This window comes from Eptatretus burgeri, chromosome 10 (assembly GCF_056783735.1).
Source record: "Eptatretus burgeri isolate ZD-2024b chromosome 10, Ebu_testis_v1, whole genome shotgun sequence".
NCBI classification, from domain to species: Eukaryota; Metazoa; Chordata; class Myxini; order Myxiniformes; family Myxinidae; genus Eptatretus; species Eptatretus burgeri.
Window position 1 is genome coordinate 95,567,229 of NC_140970.1, and position 24,799 is coordinate 95,592,027.

At 43.1% G+C, this 24,799-nt stretch overlaps 1 protein-coding gene and 1 long non-coding RNA gene across 6 annotated transcripts in view; one reads left to right on the top strand and one right to left on the bottom strand.

Moving 5' to 3' along the window:
- Positions 1 to 22,356, top strand: part of LOC147019177 (uncharacterized) — a 68,748-nt gene extending 46,392 nt beyond the window's left edge. Inside the window, exons 5-6 of the long non-coding RNA XR_015062668.1 lie at positions 18,997 to 19,128; positions 19,263 to 22,356. This is a non-coding gene — a long non-coding RNA (uncharacterized LOC147019177). The remainder of the gene's footprint in view (positions 1 to 18,996; positions 19,129 to 19,262) is intronic.
- CCDC146 (coiled-coil domain containing 146) overlaps positions 1 to 24,799 on the bottom strand; it is a 100,867-nt gene that overhangs the window by 39,890 nt on the left and 36,178 nt on the right. For 4 of the 5 annotated variants that reach the window (XR_015062667.1, XM_085899511.1, XM_085899513.1 and 1 more), the window contains exons 9-13: positions 20,942 to 21,128; positions 18,141 to 18,236; positions 10,693 to 10,863; positions 9,304 to 9,392; positions 6,607 to 6,771 (exon numbers count right to left, since the gene is read on the bottom strand). Coding sequence is in view for 4 of the 5 variants with exons in the window: in XM_085899511.1 (XP_085755637.1) it covers positions 6,607 to 6,771; positions 9,304 to 9,392; positions 10,693 to 10,863; positions 18,141 to 18,236; positions 20,942 to 21,128 (708 nt within the window). In the remaining variant the exon portion in view is untranslated. The remainder of the gene's footprint in view (positions 1 to 6,606; positions 6,772 to 9,303; positions 9,393 to 10,692; positions 10,864 to 18,140; positions 18,237 to 20,941; positions 21,129 to 24,799) is intronic. The other variant, XM_085899512.1, reaches the window with a different exon arrangement.

The following is a 24,799-nucleotide window of genomic DNA, read 5'->3' on the forward strand; positions in this document are numbered from 1 at the left end:
CCAGCCCACAGAGCTTTATATTCCAAGAGAGACAGATGCGATGCTGGGGCACCAGCTCATAGAGAAGAGTTGCACTCCCTTCAGCTATGAGCAGTTCTGATTGTTAAAGTAATGACTTGAAACTAAGGAGGATATCCTGCCTGAGGCTGACTTCAGAAGCCAGCTTTGCGATACCAGTACAGGTTGTGACTGATGGTGAAGCCGAAAAACTCAAGATATTGGAGCGATATTGAAAAACTCAAGATATATTCTACTGGAGCGAAAGGCTGAGAGTGGGAGATTTGCCAGGTCTGAAGCACATGATCCATTTCATAGTTCAGCGGCTCATCAATTCCAAAGCATGATACAGCTGCTATTGGCTTGTCAATGGAATGGGGGTACTGCAGGACACAGTGCCAAGTCATCTGCAAAAAGGAAGAGAGGATTTTCCAGAACATTGGAGAGGTCATTTATGGATGTTGATGAGGAATAAGAGTGGGCCCAAGTGCCTTGGGGAACTCCAGACTTCACTGAGAGAGGAGAGGATTCCATTGATAGCAACACGTTGATTACGTGAGTGGAGAAATTCAGAAATCCAGGAATGAAGATGGCCATATATGCCACGGCCTTATATGGGGTTATAACTCAGAAGGCTGAGTTCCAGTGTAAGTAAAAACAAACAAACAAAAAAGCACCTCATAAATGATGTAATTTGATGATTATTTTGGGGGGTTTTTTTTGCTTTTGCAAAATAAAATAAAAAAGATACCACTCCATTTGACCTCGAGCACCAGCACGTGACCGGAAATGAGTGGTCGTATCGAAATAAAAACCGGACACGTGCGAGGCTCGGGGTCTATTGTGGCTGAGGTACCCGGCTGTGAAGCCGGCGAAATGTTTCCTGAGACCGAGTCTGCTTTCGCTTTTTGGCTCAAATTAGCGGAGTCGATCTAGTTTTTTTTACTTTTGGTTGGAAGCACCTTCTTTTTCTTTAAAAAAAAACATGTATATATATATATATATATCCATATCTGCACACACACACACACACACACACACACACACACACACACACACACACACACACACACACACACACACACACACACACACACACACACACACAACTGTGGAAGATAAGGCCACTTTCATTCCTGGATTTCTGCATGTATATGTATATGTATATATTGTTGTAGATTCCTGCCACTCCGGCGTCTTCGTCGCCATTCAACGCACGCACTCCTGCGTGCCATGATGCTTACTCCTTACCATGACACTCACTCGGACATGCGGTTGCGTGTTTCCGCATACCAACCGTCATCTCCCTTTCATACCGCTCTCTCACACACGCGGTTTCTCTCACACACGCGGTTTCTCTCACACACGCGGTTTCTCTTACACACTGCATTTTCACCCACACTATGCGCGCGTTTCAACATGCATTTCGCCACACTCGTAAACACACACACCGGGACAATCACACTGGGGATTCGCGCTACCACAAGCACTCCCGGGGCCTCCATACCCCCAAGCTCCGCGTGTACCCGTTCACAGCACTCGCCCGCTCTACCTCGTTCGGCACGACCGGACTCACCTGGTCGCGATCCGCTTCAAGGGGGCATATTCCCTCCCCTCCTTCCTGAAGAAGGCTATCCTGCTGCTTGCACCGGGCCACCAAACATTCCCCGAGCTCCCCCTCATTGTCCCTCACTAACTCCATGTGTGTGTGTGTGTGTGTGTGTTCGTCTTTAGTTTCATTTAATTCACCCTCTATCTCCTCTATCTCCCATGTCTCTGTTATTTCTTTTAATTCCTGCGTCTCCCTCATCTCTACGTGTCTCATACACGTCTCAGTCACCTCATTCATTACCTCCGTTTCTTCCTTTATTTCTTTTATTATCCACGTCTCCATCTCCTCGTTTATTATTTCCGTTTGTTCCTCGCTTTTCGTCTCTGCTGTTTCCTCTTTTGTCTCTTTCGTCTCCATTATTATTCCTGCCATCATCTCTATTATCATCTCCTCTACCTCCTGCGTTTCTGTCTCTGTTTATATTTCCGTCGTCTCCTCGTATTTATTAGTTTCTTCCTCGCTTTTCGTCTCTGCCGTTTCATCTTTTGTCTTTTTTATTTCCTGCGTCCCCGTCACCTCCTTTAACTCTTCCGTTGTCCCCTCGTGTCCGAGTTTTTTAGTTTCCCCGATAATTGTTGTGGCGGCGACGCTCGTCATCCTCTGTCCGAGTTCACACACTTCTTGTCCAATCGTCATTATTTTCTCCGTCACTTCTTCCTCACCCGTCATCGCGGTCCGAACAGCCGCCACACTCCCCCTCGACTCGGTATTTTCTTCAGGTAGAGTCCTGGTCCCGTTTGCAAACTCTAGGAGCATTTTTATATCATCCGCCACTGTTCCCAGACTCCAATCCTTGCGCTTCATCGCAAGTTCCATGACATCCGCTAACTGCTGCATTGTCACGAACCGGCTCATGCCCGATGGCTTTTGCGAAGCCGATCCGTCACGATCGGACGCGGACCCGCTGGGGACCGGGAAGGGTATTTGTTGTTGAGGGTGTTCGCGCGCCGCTGTCCCCGCGCCCATTATGAGCTCTTTGTTTGGTTGTGGGGTGTGTTCAACCTGCATGAGAGTGTCCTGCACGGTGATTTCGTCCTGAGCCATAGATTCTATCAGTTCTAAATCTAAACCACCCTGCGCCTGCTCGCCTTGAGCTGCCATTTTGCGTATCGGTAATAAAAAATGTCCACGCTCGGATTTAATGGGAACAGAGGGTCGCTCTACACACCCTTGATCCGATTCCCGTCAATTTAGTTCGGAGACGGAGGGGTTTGAATCCCGCTCGCTGACACCAGTGTTGTAGATTCCCACCACTCCGGCGTGCGGGCGACCGCTTTTAGCTAATTGCGGCCGCATGCCCACCGACCGTGGCAATCCAGTCGTAACTTTCAGATCAACGCCGAAATCCAGCTACGGGTGTGTTTTTAACCAAACCACAACCTTGTCAATGCTCTGCCCGCGCTACAGGGTGGATCGCCGAATTGTCGATTTACCTAATTATTCACGCGGACAGACTACCGAGAGGTTGTACCTCAACGGGACCTGCTCAGAAACGCGCCGCTTAAGTAGCTCGCTTCGTTTGCGATTACCGAGCGGTTTATTATCGCCAAGCCCCATTGGACCCGATTAGCTTATCGGTATTAAAAACCAGTTATTTATTCCGAACGCAATTATGGCAGTTCACTGGAGGAAGGGACGCAACGAGCATGTGTATATTCAAACAATGCGGACATTTATTTGTACATGCACATAAGCAAGCAAGGCAATGAATGGGGGTAAGGGACAAGACACGAGTAAAAAAGACCTACAGCCGTTGTCTATATTCATTTACATGCACTTAACAACAATTCTACTTATCGGACAAGGCGCCACAGACTTCCATGCAAAAACCCCAGAAAAGAAAAGGGAGAACTGGGCCCGTAGGCCTTCAATGTTCCTAGGAGCTTGGAAGACCGAAGGAGCGCCACGAGGCCGAGCAGGTTGCCTTGTCGCCCTGGAAATGACTCGATGGGTCTTTCGGTCGGCGACCCTCCGTTTGACTTGGTTGTCCAAGCGGCAGCTGGTGTAACGGTGGCTCAGTTGGTTCAGGCCTTGCCGTGCGGCCTGGTCGATCGGGCCTGGCCGACGACACCTCAGAGGAGTGAACGGGCCTTGCTCTTTTGGAGTTGATGCTCTTTTAAGAGCCCGCTCACTCCTCAGCGTCGCTCGGATCGTCCCGGGGCCTGATCACTTCGGACCGTTATGTCGCTGGCTGGCAACTTCTCTCCGGCTGGCGACTTCGCTGCCGCCTCCACCGCCCAACACCTCTGCACTGCAGGGCAAGCTTGACTGGACTCCAGGCTCCAAACTCCCCCGGACTCCAACGACCGAGCCCCACTCAACAACCGAGCTCCACTCCAAACTGCAGACTCAGCTCCGAACTCCAGAGCTCCGTACTGGTTTCTCGGCGTTTCAGCCCGGCCTTTTATCGGGTTCGGGGGTGGTGTTTGGTCTTTTACCTTCGACCCTTCACCCCTGGCTGGCTCCGCCCTTTTTGTCATTCTGATCCGATCTTGCCGTCAAACGCGGACGTGGCAGGAATCACCGGCTTTCGCTCCAACGAGGAAGCCGTCGTGTTTTTTTCGGCGGAGATGCCGCTCGTTCGTGGACGCCGTTGCCGGCGAAAAGATGGCGGTGCCGTGGAGATGGTGGTGAGGAGATGTTGTTCGTTTGTTGAAATGGTTGTTGTTGGTGAAAAGATGGCGTTGTTTGTGGAGATGATGGTGAGGAGATGTTGTTCAAAATAAAGATAGAAAAGAATCATACCTCAAGATTAACAGTCTAGCACACGAATAATGCCCTTTAGACATCGGTGGGGAAATCTAACCTGGACACGCACTTATCGACATAACTGATCTTCGGGGAACTTGAATGGTGTTCTGTGAATTTCCACAACCGTAACAATATATATATATATATATATATATATATATATATATATATATATATATATATATATATATATATATATATATATATCCTTTCTTCCCTGTTTTTCTTCAGATTTCTAGGTTTCAGACAGTCACTTGCCTTCATCTTAGAAAGTTATCAATGTTACCTTTACATTTCTTCTAAGAAAAGATTTATATTGAATCTTCCTTTCTCAGGGGGATGTATGGTCAGCCCCACTCAATGAATATTATTTGAGTCTCGAGTGTAACTCGAATGGTGGATGGTCACTGTGATAAGTGAAAAAATTGAGCACGTAAGTTTCAAACGGCGAAATGTTACAATATAACTCACCATAAGGCATGGATAAAAGGTGCCTGCAAACAAAGTGCAGCTTACAATGCCGGATGTGTATTAGCTAATAGGCAAAGATAACAAAACAATTGCTCCACTTCTCTTGACTTTGTTCATGTCCTTGGTGGATGTCCCCTTGCTGACCTTCAGAGCCATCAAGCCACCAATGTTTGGCAGTTCAGAAAAGCAGTGTTGGCCTGGCCTGAATTTCGCTATCTCCTTCCTATCCATTATTTATCTCGTCCGCTCTTGACATTAATTCCATAACAGACTGCTTTCTTTCCTTCACCGGTTAATCTCTTCACGCCTCCAATTATTAATTCAATATCCAAAACCTGGCACACTCTTGTTTTATTTATTTATTTATTACCTTTTTGGCCAATCCCTTGTGCAGTTTCTGGAGCTTCTCGGCCTCACTATGTTATAAACACTTTGGGACGGCCATATCTCCCAACTGGCCTCTAAGGCTGGCTGATGCTTCGGTATATTTGGCAGAGCTTAGTCCATTAAAGGTTTTGCAGAGCTCATTGCAGTGTCCAAAGTTTTCATTCTTTCAAAAAACTGGAGTACGGATCGCTATTCTGGGCTGGTGCAAGATGCCTCTCATCTTGTTCTTCTGGTGATGGCCATGTTCAAGGCTTTTTCTAATATCAGTATCTCTTGGCAGAAGGCTGAGTTCCAGGATCTGTCTCAGTCAACACACACAGATTGGTGAACTCTGTTTTCTCTCAGTGCGCTTCTGGCCTTCCTCCAACCGACATATCTTTCTTCATTCAACCCACCCCTCCCACACCCCACACCCCCTCCCCAAAGTCTAACCTGGAAACTAACCTCCATTCTTTCATCCTTTTATTCCCTTGTCTGTGGGATTGATTCCCTCTACCTGTTGTCTGGTGACTCTTGCTCGTCTTTCAAGAGTGTTGCACATTGTTATCTCATACTAACTCACCTCTGATCTCTTCTGCTGTTGATGACTCCCTCCACTTCCTCCTTATTTTCTTTGCTTCCCTTCCTGCCTCTCAACTATTCATTGACCTTCCATACCCCCCATCTGCATTAATATATGTTGTCTGCCTGTTCCCCTTCGATTCTCTGTCAGTCTGTGAACCTGCTATCCTCACCGCACCATTAGATGAGTTGGGAAATTGCAATTCTACACCGTGAGCCTACACTTGCAAATTGATCAACATGTACAAATTAAAAACAAAATGGAATAAATGACAGCCTACAAAGCAGATTAAAAGCATGTCATCATCACACCATTTTAAAGTCATTTTCCCTGAGCAGGGATGAGCTTTTTTGTGGGCTCCAATCATGGTACCCTTTCTTGTGGCAATTTTTTACGGCCGGATACCCTGCCTGACGCCAACCCTTTACTCGCCTTTGACCCTGCAGGGATAATTACCAGTATACTGGTGCTCATTTTGCCAACCTCGGAAGGATGACAGGCTGAGTCAACCCCCCTGATGTTAATTCCGTGGCCAGCGGGGCTCGAACTCAGGACCCCGATGATCCCAAGCCACCACCCTCACCACTAAGCCAAGACCAGGTTCACGAGATTAAAAGCATGTCATTTCCGGAAAATTTGGTTGCAGATTTAAATATTGTGGGAACTGTGTTAATGAAACTAAGTTGATGTGGATATGGCAAAGCATGATGAGTGAAATGACCTCTTGTTGCAAAGTTAAATTTCTTATATTTGGTTCACATTTTTGGCTGCCCTTTTCATTTGGCACACCATGTCACACAGTAACGCCTTGTGGTTCAGCTCGTACCGTCTGGTGTCATTACACGACACTTCAAGGACCTCAAGTTCGTTCTTTAAAATCTCGGTTTTCTCCCTTCGTTCAGTGCACTGCTGGGATGCCGTTTGTACGCAGTCCTTCAATACGTTCCGCTCATTCTTCATGATGTCATAAGTCATGGAAAATTCTGCAACACTAAAATAATGACAAACAAAAATCAGCATCTTGCAATTATATTTGTTATTAGTTGTGAAGTTTTTGCTCAAAATCGATAGTTTGAAGTTTCTTAAACCATAACAAGAGAAGAAAAGTTGAGTGAAAGTCATTTCCTTTGATATATTCTTTGTGTACTATCAAAGTGTTGCTATTTTGCCAGATTTTGTGTTTGAATAACGTTTATCATCATTATTTCATATGCAGCATTTTGGCTGCTGGTTGCATCATTACTGGGAATGCAGCTGTGCCGCTGATGTAGTTCCCCCTGCTTCCAGTAAGTTGGTACTCATTTTGCCTACCTCAGAAGAACGACAAACTGAGTCAACCCACCTGGTGTTATTTTAACAGTAGGACAGGGGCTCAAACTCAAGATCTGAAGAACTTAAGACAGCCACCTTAACTGTTAAGCCAACACCAGGCGTTGCAGCCCCATTGTTTCCTTGCTTCTTACCTCACTGCACTCTCACGACTGCTGACACTCTTCCTTGCCTGTTACCTCACCACACTCACCGCTGCCTGCACTGGTGACAGACTCACTACACCCGCACCACTGCCGATGTCCTCTACAGACTCAGCCACACCTCTGGAAAATAATACAGCCAAGCAGACACAGGCTGGACACGAATAAATAAATAAATAAATAAATAATTAAAAACCCACCCGGTGTTATTTAACGGCACGACGGGGGCTCAAACTCAAGACCCTCATATCTCAAGCCAGTCACCTTAACCGTTAAGTCATCATCAGGCTTAGTTTATCATTACAAAGGCAATGTTGTTGATGCTAATGCTTTTGGCATTTTGAACAGGGATTTGTTATTTGACCAGCTATCCTCTTCACTGTTTGAGTGAAGTGAAGTGTTGGATAGCATTAAGAAAAGTCTATCTTTCATAGCGGTTAATTAACTTGGAGTTGCATTTTGGTGAAATTTGCCTCATGCTTCTCTTTCATATTGTACTGTTTGCTTTCTGACTTGTCATGTCGAAGGTAAAGTTGTGTCAAAAAAGCATGAGTGTGAAATTAAACAAAGACATCAAGTGAGAATTTTTCAGCGCTGAACAAATGACGAGAGACTTCGATCCTCAGGTTGGGGTCTCTAATCTGATAACCGATACCTTTATGTGGCGAGGCGAGGATGTTGAGGTTACGGAGAGATTCATTTACCTTGACAATTATATTCATGTGTCTGATGGCTGTGAGCCAGAGGTCAACAGACATCTGGGTCGGGCCTCAGGAGTCATGGATTCACTGGATCATGGGGTGTGTGCAGCTGGTACCTGTGCGAGAGGAAGAAGTCCGAATCTCCAGGTCCTTGGTGCTTCCAGTCTTGCTCTATGGATGTGAGACTTAAACTCTGACCAGGGATCTGAGACGGAGACTTAATTCCTTTGGTACCGGGTCTCTTTGGAGAATCCTTGGCTATCGCTGGTCAGACTTTGTGTCCAACGAGCGGTTGCTGAGAGAGACTCAAATGAGATTTGTTACCTGCATAGTCCGTGAGCGTCAGCTGCAGCTGTATGGACATGTGGCTCGTTTTCCTGACACTGATCCTGCTTACCAGATTCTCTCAGCGAGGGATCCTCGTGAGTGGAGGAGGACAATGGGCCGACCACGTGCCTCATGGTTGCAGAAGATTGATCAACATCTCAAGGAGATGGGGATGGGCCAGGCATCTGCCTGGGGATGGCCAGACGGAGGCCCCTGGAGTACCGACAGAAAGTGGACGCAGCGACGCGCTGCTCCGGCACATGCTCCCATACCTGACCTGATACCTTTCTGTATTTCACAAATGGAACACTTCCTTCAAAACAAAAATTCCTCATGACCTCTGATGTTTGTAACATTTATGTCATGAGAAACCCGTGGAGGTGTTTGGAAGCTGGACTTTCACTCGACCATTTAAAGGTTTCTCCCCACTACAAAAGTTTTAGCCACAGGTTTTACACTTTGTTGAACATTATAATTTTGCATCGGCTAAAAAATATCCCAAATATCTATCTCTACAGCTATTGAGTCACCCAAGTCAGGTCACAGGGAAGTTATTCAAAATACTCTTCTCATGACACCTGTCCTGCATAAAATTCTCAAGTTCATCAATTGTCATCACAAGCTCAGATGCTATAAATATATGAAAATTGTTCAGTTCGGGTCTTCCTGGCCATCTTTGAAACATGCTTTGATTGCCAGGTAACCAGATCTTTCCCTGTTTTTGAACTTCCAGCACAGTGACCTGCAAATTTTCCCTGCCTCCAGCTTATGGTTTGTAAAATCTTAAGGTGTTTCCATTGACACCACTACTACTACTCCAACTACTACGACACAGCCCCATGTATTCCTATCTCCTTATGGGTTTGGCTGGGGAAGATTTATATTATAGCCCAGGTCATCAAAATGTTACTTTCTGGGAGAGTTCATTTTCAGGACTGTGTGAATAAGTCGTGAAAGCACAGGTAAGGGTTCTACATAACTAGAAACGTGAAGAAACAAGCAAAACCCCAAGTTTGCTCTTACCTTTTTTGTAAGGGAACAAGATTCTTTTCCAAGTTTTTAAAGCAAATGGTTTTTATTTCCATCTCGTCTTTCATCTTCTGATACATCTGCTGCTCAGCATGAATGGCGAGGTACCCAACAGGAAAAGAGAGGGCACAGGAAAGCATGGTTATAAGCACTACAGTCAAGCATTGGACGAGTTGGGAAGTTTGGACCGGTGTGTACATGGTCTGTACATTAGAGTTAGAAGACAGAAATAGCATACTGTATAATAGAGTTGAATTGTGAGGTGCGTACATGAAAATGTGGGGCATCGTAAAGACATGCAGTCCCAAAATTGAGCTGCCGAGCTGAAAAGGACCCAACCAAGAAAGGCTACATCCTCTTCAACCACACAGAAGTTTTGTCGTGAGGATTGAGAAATGAATCCAGAACATTATTTGATTACATCAACAACGCTTCTCATTGTCAGGCTGGATGTACACACGACGAATGCTCTCCTCAGTGTCCAAAGAATGTACAATGGAAGGAAGAATATGAAAGAAAATCGAAAATATCCACTGCCCTGCATTTCCTCTATCAGGCTTCTGTATCCAGTCAGCTCATTTTGGATATTTAATGGGACTGTGCAGGGAATCTGATTGAACAAGAACAGCACTCGGTAGAACGAACCAAGCTAAACATTTTATGTTTTGTACCCCCACTGAAAGGCTGGATCTGGATCTCAACCAAAATCGAATCAATTCCTCCTTTTCACGCATCCAACCTGTCCACCAAGTTTCGGCTGAATTTGTCCACAACTTTTTGAGATACTCTGTTCACAGACAGAAAAACAAATAGACAAACAGACAGGGTTGAAAACACAACCTCCGTCCATCTTCAGTAGTGGAGTTCATTAGTTGTAATAATAGTGTGCCAGAACAATTTGTTAAATCGCTTGCCCTCTGTGCTCCCAAATAACCCACCCCAAGAAGGTGGCAAGCCATGGTTTTATGGTACTTTTGGGACTTCAAGCTGCTATTACGGGCCATCTATTTGTTATGTAAGCTTTAATGATCACCATGGTATCTCTGGCAGCCTGGTATCAAATAATGGCGACAAAATGCATACTTTGGACAGAGAAGTGTGGAGAGGGGGGGGGGTGGTGGGAGATCGAAGGGTGTCAAACGACTGCAACATTGTGCCTGAACATTGTGTATGATTGCATAAGTGAATAAATAACTAAGTTGATTGGCCTTATGGCAGGAAAATACAACTTGTATCCTCACAGGCTCAGATGTAACAGTGACAATCATGGTGTTGAATGCAAAGCTTGCAATGTGCAATTAAGTGTGAAATAATTTCAAGGTTTGATCTTAACACTGTGCAAAACTTATTTGAAAACATTGTTTGAAAATAAGGTCACATCACCTTTGCCTTCAAACAATCCTGGGCTTTAGCATCACGCCCATGCATGTGCTTTTTGCTGACACGGACTGTGGCAGCAAGTTGTGCTCGCAGCCTGTACGATTCGCATGCAAGGCTGTTCTCCTCATCCATACAGCGCTTCAGTGACGTTTGCTCGGCCACACTCAGGTTCATCTGTTTAGCATAACCATCCAATGACATGAAAATCATTCACCAATAAATGCTGTTGTTTTGCTCACCATTAACTATTTCATGCTGTGGCATCCTTGCATTGCAAAGAAACCACATTTTGGGTGATGTACAACTTTGAGGTTATCCAATATTAATCAACAGGAACGTCATTAAAATCATATTTGAAGAAATAGTTGTGCCTTTATCAGCAATATGGTTGACAGGATAGGTCAGAGTTTTTATTTCAGTTTTTCCTTCCAGACAGAAGAGGTCAGAATCGAAATTTCCAGTTGTTCCTTCCTGAGAGTTTACTTCTGTATCCACTTGTCCATCCCATGTGTCCTCCCCTACCCCTCATTCCTCCACACACCCATTGTTTGTCCAAAGCTCCCTCACTTTGTCCTTCAACTCCACTGTTTGTGTCCCCCCTCCTCTCTCCACTGTTGATTTTGTTCTGTTGCGTCCTAATCCGTTCAGTGTTCTCGATCTTCCACGAGGCTTGACCTTGGATACAAAAATGTAGTGTACTCACCTTTGAACTGTCTAATCTAGATTTGATTTCTATCACAACTGTAAACTGTCACCCTGGTACTTCACAGGAAGAGCAATGCATCACACTGGTGGTTGGACATTAAGCTTGTTGTCCTGTCTGCAAGCATTCATTGATGAACATTAAAAGTTCCACAGTGTTATTCAACAAAGATTAGACAAGTTATTGCTGGTATTCTGGCCATGTCCAAAATTTCTACTTGAATGTGCAAATTTCTCCCCAAAATCACTGCACTACATAAATAGGTGGAAAACTGTGCCACTCAACTGCAGACCGATCAGCTTCCTTTCAATTGTCAGCAAGGGCATGGAATCCATCATCGCAGTTGACAATAAATTCTTCCTTTTCTCCAACAACCTCATCTCAAATCACCAATTTAGTTTTGGACCAGGTCACTCACCCTGGGACATGCTGCTTATACTCACCCAACATGGAGGCTCTCAATGTTGGGGCTGTCTATCTGGACATATCTCGTGCTTTTGATACAGTTTGGCATCCTGCCTTACTCTCCAAACTCTCTGCTGATGGCATCCAAGGCTAACCTCGTACATGGCTTACTGACTTCCTTGACCCTCGTAGCTCATGTGTGACAAATCAATGGAATCCTTTCATCTCATCCCCCTGTCAAGGCTGGAGTGCCCCAAGGCAGTGTTCTGGGCTGTCGTATTCCTTTTCTTCATCAATGATATATTTGACTCTCTGGGAAATCCTCTTTATCTCTTTGCTGATGACTCCACCATCTGCCATGACATCCCTCATCCTTCAGACATGCAGGCTGCAGCATCTTCCCTCTCTTCAGACCTTGAAAAAAAAAGCTGGTCAAACACTTGGAATATGTCTTTCAATCCTGAGAAATCTCACTCTCACTATCTCTCTCCAAAAGGACCAGCTGGCAAACACTCCTTTCTACTTTCCTAACAAGCCTCTTAAGGAAGTTCAGTCATGCAAACTCCTGGGTCTCACCATCATCCATGATCTTTATTGGCCAAACCACCCTCGTTGAGGTTTCCTTCTGTATCCATCTTGTTCACCCCATGCATCCTATGTGTCCACTTGTCCACCCCGTGCATGCGTGTTTTGTGTCCTGTTTTCGGCTGTTACGTCCTGAACTGTTCAGTGTACTAGCTCTTCCACGAGCCTCAACTATGTCGACAAAAAGGGCCACTGCATCTGTGGCACAGCCATGCCTTAGTAGTGGTGCAACTAACAGGTATCATTTGTAACTGAATTCCAGTTCAATATGAATTTCCATCCATCCATTGGGACCATACTCTGTGCAGAGCGTTGGTGTTGCCTAAGAAGTCTTCTGGGCTATTGGGCACAATCCTGGATGGGTCGTACTCCGATGCAGGATACCAGCAAGCTGGTACTCATTTTTGCTGACCTCAGAAGGATGACAGGCTGAGTCATCCCCACCTGGTATTAATTCAACAGCGAAGCAGGATTTGAACTCAGGGCCCTCGGATCCCAAGCCCACCACTCCAGCCATAAAGCCAACACCAAGCATCACGTATTTTCGCAGTACAAATAATCAGCAATGACTCACAATTACTGTGTGCCCTTTCGCTTCATTGATTTATCAAGGTTCATGTATGAGCATAGCAAGACTTAGTGCCATAATGGTTAGAGTGTTCACTCTGAGTCTGGGAAGTCAGGAGTATGAGCCCGACTCCATCCGAGTAGTACCAAAAACCTTAAGAATGGTTCGTGTTCCTTCCTGCTTGATGCTGAGCATTTAAAAAGGATAGAGCACGGACAAACAACCATGAGTTGGGTGACCATTGTGCAGATATGATGGGCCTAATAGCCTACGCCTGCATTGAAGTTACTTGCAAGGGAACTCGAATATTATTATTATTATTATTAATGATTATAAGACTTTCCTCTGCTTCCTTATCAGGTTAAAACTTCCACATTCCTGGTGTTTTTCTCTTTCTTGACCGAGGACTCTCTGCAGAAACAAAAGACTGGTCAAATTTATGACATCCTATCCTATTTCGTAAATATATTGTTACGTTTAGGACTAACAATTATGAGCAATCAAAGATTGTACACCCTCGCCGGGATTTGTTTTGCATAGTTTTATAATGCAGTCTGTATTTTATAGACGGACTCACGTATTTTATGGATATACTCACATTCTAATTGTACATACTTTAAAGACGTACTCGCATTCGTACATAGTTTATATATGCACTCACATTCAAATTGTACATGCTTTATTCACATTCTAATTGTATATACTTCATAGATGTACTCACATTCTAATTCTAATTGTACATGCTGCACATGCTGTATTGTACATGCTGTACTCACATTCTAATTGTACATACTTTATGGACATACTCACATTCTAATTGTACATGCTGTACATGCTGTATTGTACATGCTGTACTCACATTCTAATTGTACATACTTTATGGACATACTCACATTCTAATTGTACACACTTTATGGACATACTCACATTCTAATTGTACATACCTTATTGACATTCTCACATTCTAATTGTACATATTTTCTCGACATACTCACATTCTAATTGTACATACTTTATAGACATACTCACATTCTAATTATACATACTTTATAGACATTCTCACATTCTAATTGTACATACTTTCTCGACATACTCACATTCTAATTATACATACTTTATAGACATTCTCAAATTCTAATTGTACATACTTTATAGACATACTCAGATTCTAATTATACATACTTTATAGACATTCTCACATTCTAATTGTACATATTTTCTCGACATACTCACATTCTAATTGTACATACTTTATAGACATACTCACATTCTAATTATACATACTTTATAGACATTCTCACATTCTAATTGTACATACTTTCTAGACATACTCATATTCTAATTGTACATACTTTATAGACATACTCACATTCTAATTGTACATTCTTTTTAGACATACTCACATTCTAATTGTATATACCTTATAGACATACTCACATTCTAATTGAACATACTTTATAGACATACATTCTAATTGAACATACTTTATAGACATACTCACATTCTAATTGTACATACCTTATAGACATACTCACATTCTAATTGTACATACTTTATAGACATACTCACATTCTAATTGTACAAACCTTAGAGACATACTCACATTCTAATTGTACATACCTTATAGACATTCTCACATTCTAATTGTACATACTTTATCGACATACTCACATTCTAATTGTACATACCTTATAGACATACTCACATTCTTATTGTACATACTTTATAGACACTCACATTGTAATTGTACATACTTTATAGACATACTCACATTCTTATTGTACATACTTTATAGACACTCACATTGTAATTGTACATACCTTATAGACATACTCACATTCTTATTGTACATACTTTATAGACACTCACATTGTAATTGTACATACTTTATTGACATTCTCACATTCAAATTGAACATACTTTATAGACATACTCACATTCTAATTGCACATACTTTATTGGAGTTATGATATTTTGAGGCAACAACATTAAATTATTTCCATGCTGTGTTGAGGCCAGTACGATACACTGTTAATCTCACTTCAGATATGTGGTCAATGGATCAAAGCAGAAAGCAATTCCAACAGAAAAGTATCAAATATGGCTTTTGGAGATGTATAGCACAGTATTAGACATCTGAATACGGTATTGTAGTACACACAGGAAGAGGTCTCTTTTTAAATTATTGCATGACGAAGTGTGCCTGTGAATCTTCGCTATTTTACAAACTACATAGTGCATCGCTTTTCTGTAAATGTGCACATGCAGCACACGACAAACGCATTTTACCTTATCGGAGATTTAGGAGTTAATCAATATCAATATGAAGTCTTTCTTTAGCCGTTTACTGAAGCCAAATCGACTTTTAATCCTCCTTCTGTTACATGGTTGATGGAGCAAAGCATACAGCAGTTCTGAACACATTACTATAGGACACGCAGAGTGAGGTATGTGTCATCTGGCACGATGGAGATAGTATGAATGTTTACTACACGTGTATTTTACAAAGTATTTCTCTTCTGTTTGAAGTGTAGATCAGTGATTTATATTAAATGCAGTAGATTCTAGTGAAGAATGCATGAGGAAAGAGTAGGCTGTATCCTGTGGCAAATGGGACAGGAGAAAAGGTTCTGACACAGGAGAAAAATGGAAGCGCTGCCATTCTTCAAGATAGTCTTTAACATTTTTGCCAAGCAATATTATACCAAAACCTCATATTATAGACAACGTTCCGGGTAAGCTGTTTGAGTGCACAGTTTTGATGCAGTGGTTTTGGAGTTGTACGCCGATGGAACTCACTCTGGTCTGCAAAAATACACAGATGCTGTGGATCTCCAACTCAGCTTGACACCAGATACAACTGTCTATGTGTGAAGAAACTGTTTGGCAAATGAATTCCGCAACATTTCAGACTCTGGCCCCGGCTCTTGTCGATAGTGATTGTGAAGGCTGATCTGATGGGGGAAATCAGCAACAGTGTGAAAGGCAGATCTGGATCTTCTTCTTCTTCTTCTTATTCTTCTTCTGTATGGCAGCTTGTCTGCCGGGTAGCTATCATTTTGTTGGGACGTGACTGTGCCACTAATGCTGTGCCCTGATACCAGTACACTGGTACTCATTTCGCCAACCTTGGAAGGATGACAGGTTGAGTCAACCCCACCTGGTGTTAATTCAGCGGACAATGGAGCTCGGACTCAGCACCCGAAGATCCCAAGCCAGCCACGCAAGCCACTAAGCCAACATCAGGCTTGATATGTATCTGATAGTGACAACAAGATGCAAAGAATAATCAGCAGTGACCCTGCGCGTTCTCCAGCCAATATGCATGCCTGGAGAAGTCTGTCTATGACAGAAGTCAGGATGTACCTGTTGCCATTGCAATGTTGGTTGCGTGGATCTTGGTTCCACAGGAGCATAATTGGCACATGCACTTTCAATGTCATCTGGCGTGGTGGCAGTTGAGACATTTATGTTGTTGAGGAATTCTGTTGGATCGAGGGTCACCTGGTTTGTCTCAACAATGAAGTCAGCACTTTTGAAGAAACACATGTCATGTGGGAGACAATAAGTTGACTCGGAGTCATCTCCAAGCTTTGTTTGAGCCATGAAAAGGAAAGAAGAATAGTCTCAAAGGAGACGAGAGACCTCTGTCTACAATCCCAGACAGGCAGTGGAGAAGATGGGCAGCAAACCCAGACTGAATATCCTCTTAATTTTTTCTTGGGGTGGTTGTGACACTAAATCAGGAATGTTTGGTCATAGAAAGACACATGTGGTCAAAGTAGTGAAGGGTGATGATGGAGTTCGACAATTGGCCAATATCATCAGCTGCAAGGAGAAGACAGTGATGGAAGTTGAGGATGTGGGAATTTGTCTCTTCTGCCACCTCGATGAAGGCCATGAAACTGACTCCCTCACTACTTTGAAATACGCTCGGTAGATGGCAATGATAGATCGGTGCAATTGTCTGGAACCTCAGAAACTGCCACCAACCAAGCAGGCCAGGTACTTCCGCAACCTACTCATCCACCTTCAAATTGTTGGATGGCAGAGCCTGAACAATAAGTCATTGAACCAACTTGAATGAGATTGGAAGCTTGAAGATGGATGTATGGTTCCATTCATGACTGATCTGGAGGCCATGCCTGATGATGTTCTCAAGTTCATCTGTTGTAAGTGCAAAGCACCTGGAAAGAATCGATGCGGCACTAATCTTTGCTCGTGTCATGATAATGGGCTGACGTGCGTCGGGTGCTGTGGAACGTTGTATATCAACTGTGAGGATGTCACCTCGAAAGAGGACAACGACGGTCCAATTGAATTATGATACTCAAATCTCATCATGGAAAGGTGAGTGGTGTCCCTAGTGGTTTCGGGATCTTTTTTCATAACAGTATAAAGAGTCACAAATGTCCCTTCTTCCTTCATTCCAGGAGGCCTCAAACGTTAACCGTTTGTCAACATGGGTGGGGAAGCAGTCATGTGAACCTTTGAGGAATGTATTATGAAGTACTGTACCTCTGCAAAGTTTCCTTAATGTTTCCCTAATACGCCGTAAGATACTGCAATCTTACTAGGTCTCCTCCTTATTTCATTGGTGCCCGGAACGACCCACAACGTCAAGCATTCAATGCTATGTGAAATATTTTGACAGGATTGATGGTTTTGAAAATTTTGTATGCTATTCTGGATGCTTTTTTTCAACTGAATGCATCGTTCTGACGTCTTTCCTTGAGGAAACTTTACACCGATATCTCGAATGTCGATTTCCTTGCGTTTTTGGTGGCCATCTTGAATTTCATCAACCGAATCTGAACTGTGCACAAAACAAGCATCATCACGACCTTCGACGTTATTCTGGCACACAATGACCAAGCTTAATCATCTCATCTCGCATGTGAGGTTAGAAATAAATGTTTTACTACCCCTACCCTTTGTTTTACAAGAGCCCCAAATGACCATGAAAGTCAAAACGAGTTGTTTCTAGATTTGACACCGTTTGCTGGTTTTTCGCCCGAACTAATGACAAAGAAGACAATTATTAGGATGCACGCTTAGAAATGAGAAGTGCAGAACTGTTTTTATTATCAACTCTGGTCATGGCTCGAAAAAACAACTTGAAGTTTATTTATTTATTTATTTGGCATTATTTATGTAACTTCTTCTTACCACCTACCAGAGCCAACTCACCTTTTGTTGCAGCTCATTTCTCAACAAGTTTCCTTCCTTCCGCTGATTCTTCATCACAGCTAACATTTGTGCTGCATCCTTTGGGCATGCTTCAAACTGAGGAAGCCACCACAAAAACCTTTAAACTAATCAGGTGTAAATAATGCACAGAAAGTAGATACAAGTGGATCAAACAATACAATTAGCAAAGTTAATGCTGTAGAAGATAAAGAAAAGGGAAAGAGAATTTCTTTCTGGAATAGTCTTCTTTTTTGTGGAGGATTCACAAATTATACTCGTGGAAAATTGTATTACCTCATTTGTGATTATTACAGCCAATCGGACACCCAGAAGGCAGGACGTGGCAGCCCACACAGCAATTATTTGGAAATTCACTGGTGTAGCCTTTGCTCATGAACATTTCTTTCATGAAATTGTCACGACAAAAAATGAACGATTATCTAATTGTGTGTGCATGCGTGCGTGCATGCGTGCGTGCGTGCATGCGTGCGCGTGTGTGTTTGTTTGTGATCACCGTTCATGGACAAAGCTTTTCATATTTGTTGTTCTCAGAGTTTTGCTCCAAGGGCTCTTTTCAGAATTGCCAACGAACCCCAGACAGCCTCCAATTGTAGTTTTTTGTGGTAATATTCCCGGGGATGATTTTCAAAATCTCTGTGAGGTTCTTCTTTATTATTCCTCTTGCTCCAATTATCACTGGTGCAATTTTGATTCTCTTCAGCTTCCAAGATCTCTTGATCTCATTTTTGAAGTCCTGATATTTGGTCATTTTATTGATTTCTGCATTATTTAAGCCAAAACCACTGGGTTCTGATATCTCAATCAACAATGCTGTCTTTTCCTTTTTGTTCCTCAGAACGATGTCCGGTCGCAAGGCTTTGGTTTCTATGTTCACGCTTGATGGGATCATCAAGTCGTACGTCAGCATGATGGTCCTTATTTTCAATAATTGCCCTTGGTTCATGTTTCCATGAGTTTTCTGGAACTGGTATGTTGAAATTTTTGCAGATATGCCAATGAATCACTTTGCATACTTTGTTGTGCCATTGTGTGTAAAGTTGTTCTGATAGTATTTTGCATCCCGAAAGCAGATGATTAGTCCTTTCTGTTTCTGTCTTGCAGAACCTACACTTGTTCATCTGGCTCAGTCCCATCATCTTTTCAAATCCATTGGTGTAGTGTCCTTGATGTCGGGCATTTATTCTTATTCGTTCTCCATCCCAGTTGAGCTGACCTCTTCTTAGCCATTCCAATGAGTCCTCTTTGTCAATCCCATTCTTTTTTGTATTTTCCTGCTCTTTTGTTGTTCGCCCAGTTGTTGGTGTGTTTTGTTGATTTTTCGTTTTATATATTTATTTTGTCTTGTTTATAATTATTGGGGCTGTATTTGTTGCCATTTCATTTTCCTGTGCAGTATTTTCTATTTGCACCTGTATTTTGGAAATTCCTTGCAAGGTGAATTAGGGATACATTTTCAAGTTTGCTGTGTTCATGTTTCTTCATAAATTTAATCCGAGAGTCTGTTGAACATTTCACATACTCAGCTGGTCCAACACTCGTCGCTCTGTGCACCTGGTTGAGTTCCATCAGGCCGCTCCCTCACTCTCGTAACAGCAGGTACATTCCCGGGATGCACTGGTTTTTGTGGAACATTTTGTACATGGTAAGGAGTTTTCATGTTTTGATGTCTAACTGATTGATTTCTGAACTGGGGCAGTTTATTATTCCACAGCTGTATTGGAACACTGGTACTGCAAGCTGGTTTATAGCTTTGATTTTGTTTCTTGGGGGGTTTTCAGGATCAGCCTCGTTCTACATCGATATTCTTTGGCGATTGTTTTGCGCATTTGTTTGCAACATTGTGTGTGTGTGTGTGTGTGTGTGTGTGTGTGTGTGTGTGTGTGTGTGTGTGTGTGTGTGTGTGTGTGTGTGTGTGTGTGTGTGTGTGTGTGTGTGTGTGTGTGTGTGTGTGTGTGTGTGTGTGTGTACACTTATGTATGCATTTGATGATTACCTCTCAATTTGTGAAATTTTCCACTTCACAACGAACAAGAACAACAATGTGGATGTTTATGACAAAGCTAATCCTTAAAAGTGTTTGGGTTTAATACGCATGCATGCACAGCAACATAAGCAGAGGAGGAAATGTGGAATGATATAAAAGATGCACCTCATACATGTATCGATAAAATGACCACAAACATGGGAATTATTTCTGATGAAGAGTCTTAGATATTGGAGGTTTTAGTAACAACCTCAGGATCACAATCACAGCAAAATACGTACAGAAGTATAAATAAAATGCAATTGACTATTTTGGGCTCGAATAATTGCAGGGAACAAGATAGAGAAATATGGAACAAGACCCCCTCTCCCTTCTCCCTCACTGCCTCCCAATGTATGCAAACATCCTCCTCGGCCCTTTTCTTCAGTATACTGAACATTTATCATTTGAAATTCCCTACTACATGTCAGCCAGAGAGGCCTCCAACGTTGTTCAGGAAGCTGAACATGTAATCATGGCCACGGAGAATATGTGGGGACGGGGCATCTCTCTTGCCCCCACCTTCCTCGATAGTGGCATCTCAATCCACCCTAACATACATGTCATGAGCCTTGGACAGACAGGGGGGGTTTTCTGAAATATTTTTGGGCCAAGTCTCTTTTACGGATCAATAAGTAAATTTGCAGATAAAAGTGAATGTTTGTTTGAGTAAGATTTTACATTGAAAGATTCGTCGATTGCTATGTGAATCTCAATGGGTTTCAAGACAACCATGTGTATGTATGGCTTTGCATACCTCGTGCAAGACCTTGTCATGGTGCCTGCGACTCTCATCCAGACGATCCTTGGCACTATGAAGTTGTAGCTTTGTCTTGCTTATCAAGCGCAGGTGCTGCACCTTCCTGTGCTTTTCCTGTGCCAATAATGCCCGCTGGTTTTGTTGCTCTCGTTGTAACTGATCCAGCTGCAGTTCAAGGGCTGCCCTGTATTCATCAGTCATCATGATACAGTATGTGTTATCCCCCACATCAGATAAATCATCCTGAGTCTCCAACCAGGAAATCTGCACATCTCAGCATTAAGCTTTGTATTGGTGTTGGCTCTTGTGCCCCAAGTTTCCTATTTGATGCATGAAGAGGGGTGGAGTGGGTGGGGTATGACTTTTTTTTCAAGATGTCCCACTCTAATCATAATTGTTTTATTGCTTTTTGACGTATACCTAAAATTCTGGAATATATGTATGTGCCTTTCTCAGCCCATGGAGGAACTTAGCCATGATTTATGAATCCATCACGCTGTGAACAGCACATAAAAGCCAATAAAGAGGAAGGACTGATTATAATTTTCTTATCCTGATGGCTAATACTTTCTCTCTCTCCTCTTTTCCTGGTTGTTCATTACCTTGGTGTTTATCCCACTGTTAGTTCTCTGTTCCTCTTCCAGGAGCCTTGCTCCTGTATAGACTCCTCAAGGACTATTGGTTTGGGGGTATTCATGTGCACATCGTTTACAAGGAATTATATGGCTACTCTCCGAATATAAAAATAATAGACCTCAGATTTTCGATAGTTTTACCTTCCTTTCCTGTATGGTGGTTTTTCATGTGCTTTATTTTTTCAATAACTTTTCCAGGAAACCAAGAGTGCTCAGACAATACATAGATTATTTGAACGACACCGTTTGCAAATAAACAGGTTCTCTGCTAATATTATGCAGGCAATCGTCTTAACTGATATGTAATACAATTCTTCAAAGAAGAAAGCCACTGCTGTCACTTTCCTCACAAGTTCTCCTGTTATCCTCAGGAACAAACTGTCAGGAAACACCTTGAACAGAGCGGGAGTATTGCCAGGTCAGGCCGGATCAGATCTGTGACTTGCTCCAGGTACCATGTAAACTTGTTCCGACCTGTTTCATGGTCGGGTTGTCGGCGACTAAACCGTCTCCCCCACCAGGTTTTCTGGTGAGGAGGGTGTATGGATATGGACACCGAGCAGGATTAAATTACAAAACCTGTCAAAGGGAGCTTTGTGAGCCAACTGCCATCCATACCGAGTGCCCAACTGTATCTGCAGACGTCCCCCTGCAGTTTGGTTACTTCTGTCTAGGAGGTTGGTGGTAGAATTTGCACTCCGGTTACTGTAAAACACTTAATTCCACAAAACACACAAAAAACGCAAGTAAAAAAACCAAAAAAAACACTTTGTGCGAGTACCTTCTGTGCAGCTGCCCTTCGTTGGGAAGTTCACTTGTTGACGGGATTGGGGCAAAGCCTTCAAAACCTCCGTTCTTTGATGATAGGACAATAAGGATGGAGTAACCTTCTAGGATTAGGTTGCATTGGTGTATGTTGGGGTGGTGCTGAAGTGTCATCCACCAGATGGCGGTCTCCTCGGGTTAACCTTTGGGTGGGTGCCTGGAATGTCCTCACTCGAAGAGAGGATGATCACCTGTCTCTGCTATCATCTGAGCTCCAGCATTTGAGCATCAGTATTGCAGCACTCTCCGAGATTTGGAGACTGGATTGTGGTGAGACTATGGCGGATGGTTACACCTACTACTGGTCTGGTTGCTCTGATGGTTCCTATGCCCAAGGAGTTGCTGTAGCTGTGTCCAATAAGCTGATTCACATGATCATTGAGGTAACACCAGTCAACAAGCAGATTATGAGATTGAGGATTTGTCACTCTTTGAGAGTCATTCCCCTGGTCCTGTATATGCACCGACTGAGGTGAGTGATCTCCACGTGAAGGACGCATTATATGCCGTGCACGAGTCTGTGGTTGATCAGTGCCCCAGGCGAGATAATCTTCCAGTCTTGGGGAATTTCAATGCATCGACGGGAACTGATAGGGATAGTTATGAGAAATGTGTTAGACCCCATGGGTCTGGAATTGTAAACCAGAGTAGCACGAAGTTCCGAAATGACCTTGTGGACATGGGACTTAGGGTGGTATCCTTCAGTGATGAGGCAGTGGTGTCAGTCACAGTCAGTGGGACATCAGGTCAGGTCAGGAATGGGAGCATGCACCAGAGCAGTGTGCCGTATGTGAGGCATCGGAGTGGGGCATCACGTGCAGTATATAAGCCCAAAGGACTTCAAGTCATCAAGTGGATGGAGCAGCAAAATGTTGCCCTGATGAGCCCTAAGAAGGGTGAAACCAGGTCGGTAGCTTAACTTCTTTAATGATTTCTTTAATTTAAACTATTACTACATATGAATGACTTTAATGATACACCACTTTAGATGATAATATTGTGATAAACACTACCTTGTAGACATGTCCATTACATAGCACCTCCATCTAACCATAGACTCAAACTGTCATTCTGCCATTCGGACAATTTAATCAAGTGTTCATAAGAGGAATAAATCAAAGTGTAATAATGAAAATAAATCAAAGCATGAGGTAATGAAACGTGAGGTAATTTACAGCCTAAAGTTGAGGCGCCTCAACACACAGTTACAAAAGTGGACAAGGGGAAAGATAAAACAAAAGAAAAATCCCCCTGATTCTGGCACTTAGCTTTGTGCAGAGATGGACTTTTAGAACTTGACGATCGAACTGCGTCGTCCTGCACTGGAAGCTCGTAAAATGGCACCAAGCCGCTCTCTCGGCGGGAAACGTACAGGAGGCAATTTGGGTAGTGATATTCAACCCAGGGCTCAGAAACTGCTGTGCAACTTCTTTTCACGATCAAACTTGCCGAACGTTCCTCTCTTGCACCAGGTCCGTTCACAATGATCGCCCACCTTCCTCCTCGACCATATGATGCGACGATTTCTGAGGCCCCATGATAAGACCATGAGGCGCACTCTTCTTCTCTTCTCCTCTCCTCAGAAATGTACACGGTTCATGACTCAGCCGAACAGTAATGGCTGGCGTCTTGCTCCAGCACATGGGCAAATTCACACAGCAGGAACAATGAGAATCACGCTGCAGTATTTCTTCATGTCGAGGAGAAGCCAGAAAAATGAGACCCCCGTCTCCAAGCGCATACCTCACACACTCTCTCCTCTCTGATCATCTCCCCCTTCCTATCAGGTCACAATAACCATTTCCAAGCCTCGGGGCATGGCCTACCGGTTGTTGTTGTTAAAGCATCATTCCTTTTTATAGCCAGCTATAAAAATGCAAAAACCTAGGAAAAGGTCACAGGGGGCAATCACATATTTGGAGAAATTTGTCTTAAACCCTACCTAATTAACACAGCACCACCCCCTCCCCCCCCCCCCCGTGCGGTGACACATAACAACTTAAGCTGACAATTTTCCCGAAATAAATTACATCGAGATGTCTCCTGCTCATCTACGGACCATGCGACTCCATACAATCCTACCTTTACTATGAAGTTCCTCCATCTACCCCACAAACATAACAGTATAAAATAAAATAAAATTCACAGCATCATTAAACTTATGCTTACCAAAACAATGAAAACTTGAGTATTTCTTTTTTGCAAAGAATGCTCTCTCAAACCTGACACATAAAAACTTATTAAAAGAGTTAAAAACCTTGTCAATCACTAAAGAATGAATCCCTCACTCGTATTAAATCCAAATTTGTATATAAAACAGAAAAATCAAAAACTTAAACTGACTTGATATTGAGGCATCTAATCCTATCGAAGAACTCGAAAGAGAATTAATGCT